This window comes from Rhagoletis zephyria, unplaced genomic scaffold (assembly GCF_001687245.7).
Source record: "Rhagoletis zephyria isolate East Lansing unplaced genomic scaffold, Rhagoletis_zephyria_1.1 Rzeph_scaffold_00543, whole genome shotgun sequence".
NCBI lineage: Eukaryota > Metazoa > Arthropoda > Insecta > Diptera > Tephritidae > Rhagoletis > Rhagoletis zephyria.
In genome coordinates this window covers 218,651-225,245 of record NW_016157627.1, presented here as the reverse complement: position 1 = coordinate 225,245, position 6,595 = coordinate 218,651, and the positions used below count along the sequence as shown (strand labels likewise).

Below are 6,595 nucleotides of genomic sequence, written 5' to 3'. Positions count from 1 at the left end.
TTTTTTTGTTTTAATCTTAGATCATATAATTATTTCGAGCTAATTAAATTTTTTACAGTTTAATTTTATTAAATTTTGTACAGTTAAATTTTATAAAAAGAAACTACCAATACCGGCGCACTTTTCTACGCCAAAAAAACGGACGAACTCAGAGTTTTTAAATTGATTTTTTTTTAATTCCTTAATGCTAACGGCAAAAAAATTTGTGGTTTTTTCATTTGGCTACACTTGCATGATTTTGACATAAGATTTTTTAGGTAAGCTCTTTTCGCTTTTGCACAAAGGGTCCCAGCTGATTTGCATCGAACTGCTCTTCTCACCAGTGATGGAAAGGTAGGTACAAATGTACTTTTTTTTAGCCGTTTTATAATTTTAAAGTACATTCAGCCAAATAAATTTGCCTAAATGAATCTATCTGGGCTTGGATAGCATAAGTCAAAGGGCCACGACGAACCTTGTGCAGATTTGTTCGCATTTGTTGCATTCGAACACATCTCTTCTTAAATAGATTTGTATACCTTTCATGAGCATGAAATGGTATTATAACCTTAGTTCGATGTTTGTAAGTACCAGAAAAAGATGAGACCCATGAAAATGTATACTTACACATGGTGGGCCAAATAAAAAATACGAACTTCACGCAGCAGGCCCATAGTTTGCCTAGCGGTGTGCGCAGTCACTCCATCTTGTTGGAACCAGAAATTAGGATGCTGCCTGTTGCACACGGGGGCCGCCCCATATAAGCGGGTGCTCAAAATTTTGAAATAATTTTCTTTCCATTAGACTCGCTTGAACTACTTTCTAAGAGTAAATTTTTGACGTCTTAACCCATTATTGATCATGCATTAACCCATTGGTGATCCATTTTTTGTAAAATCTTATGTTAAGTTAATTTGATTTTATTATTGTGCAACTTATGAATAATTTAACCCATTTACGACTTTGACTTAACGCATTGATAACCATATTTTAACCCATTTGTGGTCAATTTTTTTATAGAGCATTTCCCAGCTAAACTTAATGGGATAAATGCACGGTCAAAACAAAGTTGAAAGTAAAAATAATTTCAGCTCTCTAAAAATATTTTTTTTGGGAAAATTTGTCAAAAAAGTCGAAATTATTTTTAGTTTCGTCTTTGATTCGACTATGAATATGACTCATTATGTTTTGAATTTAAAGAGATTTACAAATTAAGCATACAAAATATCGAAAAGCAAGTAATGTATCTAATTAAAATCATTACTTAATTAAAAAATCAGCTACATTTTTATAAAAAAATTAATTAAAATAAAATAAAAACAAGTAATTTTTGAGCAAAAAACAAAGCCGACTTCAATTCTCATATACAAATTTAAGATTATCGTTAATTTCTTCACGATCCAATTATCGGTACCACCCTTCCGATGAAAAAAATTATCAAAAGCGTTATTTTTATCGTTTATTAAAAAAAAAAATCCGACGAATTGATAACCTCCTCCCTTTTTTGAAGTCGGTTAATGAAATAAATAGTCAAAACATAAATTAAATTAATTAAAGTGCAAGTTTGAATTAGCTAGGACTTACGTATTTCCATACGAAGTATGTTCGACGATTTTTTATATGGAGAAAATGAGCGACATCTAAATATCTAATTAAAAACACCGTTATTTTTACGAAGTTTGAAACTTACATTTATTCGATTATTGTTAAGAAATAAATATATTAAAAAAAAAATTATTCAAATTAAATAATAATAAAAAAAATAGTCAAAACTTGTCAATATGTGGGTGTCTCATAGTTATAATAAGCACTATATAATGAAAACTGTGACACTTATTCCTCATAGTTGGAATCTAAATTCTACTATAGATCTCTCTAAAGTTTTTAAAGTCCTTGTTCGAAGTAAATGCGCTTTTTAATCATTGAGCAACCTCAAAATAATAAAAATCATAAGTTCGAAATGAAACAGAATCAAACTTAACCAGAAGTGTACGCTTTTTGTTTGTTCAAATGTGTCAAGTTAGCACACGCATTCTCCGAGCCGAAAAACGACAGAAAGCAGAAAACTTACCCTCAAACGTAGAATTTAATGGGGAATAAACCATAATAGGGTTTTTTCCAAAAACAAAAAAAAAAACATTTTTAAAAAATTGAATTTTGAGCACGCTTGCCCCAGTGTGCGTTGGCCGCAAAAAGTTGTCAATCATTATTCTGTAAGAAGCCCCAGAAATCGTTTCAGGAATTTCATCCTCATTCTCGTGAAAATATGGGCCGATAACTTTTGCGGCCATAACACCGCACCAGTGCATCTGGATGGGTATAACTGGTGTTGGTGTGTTGCCCTTGGATTATCAGAGTCCCGCAATCTACAGTTTTGCTTGGAAATGCGCTTCATCCGACATTAGAACATTACCTGAAAAATCAATTTGTGTGGCTAATTGTGTAAAACGAATAGCGTCTTGCTGTAGGTATCCATATGATTTTCCAAGAGATTACCTACATATAACATGCCGAAAGGAAAGACCAATAATATTAAAAGATAAAGAAGTTATACATAGGTGTTTAACATTGGTAGGTCTTATTTGGCCCACCCTGTACTATATATGCTGAAGGGAAACTTATATCAAAAAACCTTTCAGAAATATGTATGCTACTTTAAGAATTTTTAAAATTCTCTTGGTTTAAAGATCTTTGTGCTCTAGAGTTAAGAGCCCAATTATATTCTGAATAAGCAATTACAAAAAATCAAATGAGTCGGCTATTGGTTTTTATGTAAAACTTTTAAATTAATTTAGTTTGCAACTTTCCTTTCAGATTTTGTAGAAAAATTATGCAGTTTTGTTGCCCATTAAATTTTAGTCCAATAAGGTTCAAGTTTGAAGTTGCTAAGAAATCGTATTGATTTCTGGGATTTTTTTTTTGCTGACGGGTTATTTCTTTTCTTCAAAAAAAATTTGTCGAACATACTTTGTATGAAAGAAATTGTGTGAAAAAAAATTGCCAAAGATCAAGACAATTTTTTAGCAACTCCAAACATGCTTTTTTTATACTAAAAATTGAATGTGCTATAAAATGGCTTACTTAGAATTTTTCTAAAAAATCTGATTGGAAAGCTGCAAATAAGTACGCTAATTTATTGAATTTTCCTGAGTTTTGCGCAAAGTTAAGAGATTTTATTTTTATCTTTTTTGTTCTAGTATGATAGTATGAATATATTTTAATAAAAAATTTGCGAAAAGATATTATTAAAAAAAACTTTGCATGCATTGCGAAAACTTCTCTGTGCCAGTAGTTTTGTCCGGCACTGTATGTGGTTCGACAGAACTATTTTCTACTTTTTTTTTCATTTATTAAAACTTTGTAGTGAGATTTTTTCCAGCATCCACATAGGCCGCAAGCTTTGTAGACAACAACTTTCAAAAAATCCTTTAAATCAGTAAAGACGAAATAATATCCTTCGCGAGAAGCTTTTTAAGACTTTCAGTAAAGGTGAAAGCTTCCTCTGGTCGTTGCTACCCTACCTCGAATACATACACCCAATGTATTTTTCAGAAAAGCAAGATGCCAGCAAAAATTTATTCATTTAATTTTAAGAAAAAATCAAATTTATTTGGTTTACTTCTTCTACTTAATTAAACTAAAATCTCTCTCGATTCCTAACAAAAGGAAATTGAAATAAATCTCATTTTCTTTTCGCTCCTCCATTTATATTTCAGGGAAAGCGCTGCCTATCAGATGCTTGCCACGATAACGCCAAGTGTAGGTGACAATACCAAGACGTTGATTGCCCAAGGAAACTGGACAAGAACGATCAGGACGCAGCTGGAAGCAAACGGTATACAAAGCCAATTCTAATTCCGGCGAAGTGCCAGCAAAGACGCCATTCACTGGCTTAGTGACGCCATTGTGGGTGAAGCGTACTTTCAAAACTTTGCCTTTCTGAGGAAGAGAAGAAGCAAAACAATAAAGATAATGAAATAAATAAAAAGAAAAAAGTCTCAAACTAACATTTCCCAAATCGACTTGATTCAGATAGCCTTTGTAGTCCAATCGACCGGCCTTCTCTTCGTCCGCAAAGTACACCCAATTATGTAGACCAATTAGCGTGCCATTCTTTACCTCGTGCACGAAAACATGCTCAAAGCCGGAACTGCCGATACGTCCTTGGCCGCGTGAATATTGTGTGAACCAGAGTTCTTTCACGAGATCGCGATGCGTCTTCGGATCAGGTGTGACAATGCCTGGGATAGAGAAATAGAGCAAAAGATTAATACGTATATGATATATGAGTTTCCGGGTAAGTCGACTTACCTTTGTTCTGCAGGAAAAGCATAGCCTGTCGCATAACCTGTGTACCCATTACTGCATCGACAAATTCGTTCTCTTCACGCCGTTCGTTGACTGTCACGTGCTCATTGGCTAGAGTATCCTCCTCGTAGTTATCGAAAAGTGCGCGCATCTTGGCGACTGTAGGGGTTTCAAAGGCGCGCGGTTCGACCTCAAAGAGGCTGAGAAGAAAATAAGAGTGACTCTAGTTAAAATCGAAATCGTAAGATATAATCTGAATTTGAGGACGTTACTTACGGTTTCGGCGCCTCGTCTGTGCTATCAATAGACCTCGTCTTGCCCTGTGGATTTACGTTCACGTAGTTCAACAGACTCTGCTCTTTGGCATAAAGCTGCTCAGTGAGTGCGCGTATTTCATCATCGCTTGCGAGTGAACTTCCAGTAGCCGCATTACCATTGGCTGAACCGGGTCTTGCAGTGGTTGATGGACCAGGTACGTGTGGAACAAACGAAACACCAGTTGGACCTCCGGCAGGTGCGCTTGGTTTCGTCGGACTTGTCGGTGTTGGAGCGCCGGGTGAAATGCTGCTGCTACCTGGTCGTGATGGTGCTGCTGGTGTTGGCGAGCCCCAAGCGAAAGGCGGTGCTGGCTGTGCAGCGCCACCTGGTGAACTTGGACGAAGGGGCGAAGCTGGCGTGGGGCTACCTGGTGTACGTGGTGTAGGCAATGGAGGGAAGTCTTCTTTAGCCCCACCTGATGGGCGACGTGGCGGTGGCAGAGGTGGAAAGTCGTCTTTCGGCGTAGCAGGTCTGTGTGTTGTCGATGATGCACCGCTGCCGCTGAAACCATTACGCACATCCAGACCCAATGAACTACCAGGTGTACCTGGCTTGGGCGTCGTCGTAGTGCTGGTGCTAGTTGTAGTAGTCGTGCTGGTCAAAGGTGCCAAACCGAAGCCCGGGCGACCAGCATTACCACCCTGCGGACGCGCGCCACCACCATAACTTAGATCCAGCCCAGACGGTTGCGCCTTTGGTGGCTGATAAGGTGCAAAACCGGGTGGTAAATTTGGTTGCGCCGCACCTGGGCGGCCAAAAGTATTCGTATTACTACCAGCGCCAAATGCGTTGACGTTGCCAAAGTGGGACGCAGTAGGTCCAACCTGTGGGCGTTGCTGTTGTGTTTGTGTCTGTTGCTGTGCACCACCGGCTTGTGGCCGTACGGCTACAGGTGTGGTGGGCACTTGCGCTCCAGATTGTTGTGTGGGTTGTGGCCACCGAGGTGGCTGCTGTGCATTGCCTGCCAATGGTGATGATGGCGGTGTGTCAGGACGTGGGCCGAGTGGCATCAGCGGCGCTTGTGGGTTAATTGCCAACGGTGGCGGTCGTTGTGCGCCAGCGGCGTTTGGTTGTACGCGCGGTGTATTTGGCTGCGGTTGTGGTTGTGCGCTGATCGTTTGTGTAGGTGGTGGCACATTTCTGGGCGGCAGAGGTGTGGTGGTGGTCGATGTCTTATCGCCGCCACTGCCAAACAGGCGACTAAACCAACCGGACTTTTTTGTTGTCTGCTCTTCTGGCGGCGCAGGGGTTATCTCGATCTCAGTTTTGTAGCTGGCTGGAAAATAATTTTTTTTTAGTAAAAGAAAGATGATGAGCATATGTATGTGTGTACATATGTATATTAGGGTGGTAGTCAAATTTGAAAATTTGATTGCCGAAAATAAGGGAACTTTACTTTTAATCGCTGTTTTTTAGGATTTTTTCAAGAACTCCAAATTTTTTAGGTTTACTAATGTTTATACATAGATACATATGTATTAAAATAAAATGTTTAATTTTCATACTTGGCTTTTTAGTTAAAAAATATGAATCAATTTTAATAAATTGTACATTAGGCTAAAATTGTAAGCACAATAAGATTTCTGTTAAATTGCATAATTTTATTTCTTTCGTCCTAACATATTTTTTTATTTCAAAAGTAATATTATTTATATTTCAAGAATTTTTTGTAAAACATAAGGTAGCCGACTTTTTAAAGTTTTCTTCTTGATACAGAAATGCTGCTAGGGCATGTGGATGTATTTCTGCATCTTAAAGAAAGTTTTGAAGAAAATATCGGTAACTTTTTTTTGATATTTTTGACACAGTCGCTGGTGCTGTTTACAATTATAAACAAGTAAGAAAGTCTAAGTTCGGGCGGAGCCGAACATTAAATACCCGGCGCAAGTATTAAATATATGTTTTCCACCTTTCCGAAAGCTACCGCTACATGATAAGCCGGGGTGTATACATTTTAAGTAAATTAGCGTCCTTAAATTTCGAAATATTG

At 37.7% G+C, this 6,595-nt stretch overlaps 1 protein-coding gene across 1 annotated transcript; it reads right to left on the bottom strand.

The window, feature by feature from the left end:
- Positions 1-3,560: 3,560 nt before the first annotated feature.
- On the bottom strand, positions 3,561-5,939 carry LOC108360236 (poly(U)-specific endoribonuclease homolog). Its single transcript, XM_017612449.1, has 4 exons — positions 4,564-5,939; positions 4,291-4,487; positions 3,988-4,220; positions 3,561-3,918 (listed from the first exon to the last, which is right to left on the bottom strand). Exons 1-4 carry the CDS (start codon positions 5,922-5,924, stop codon positions 3,685-3,687), a joined length of 2,025 nt encoding a protein of 674 aa, XP_017467938.1. The 5' UTR covers positions 5,925-5,939; the 3' UTR covers positions 3,561-3,684.
- Positions 5,940-6,595: the final 656 nt, after the last annotated feature.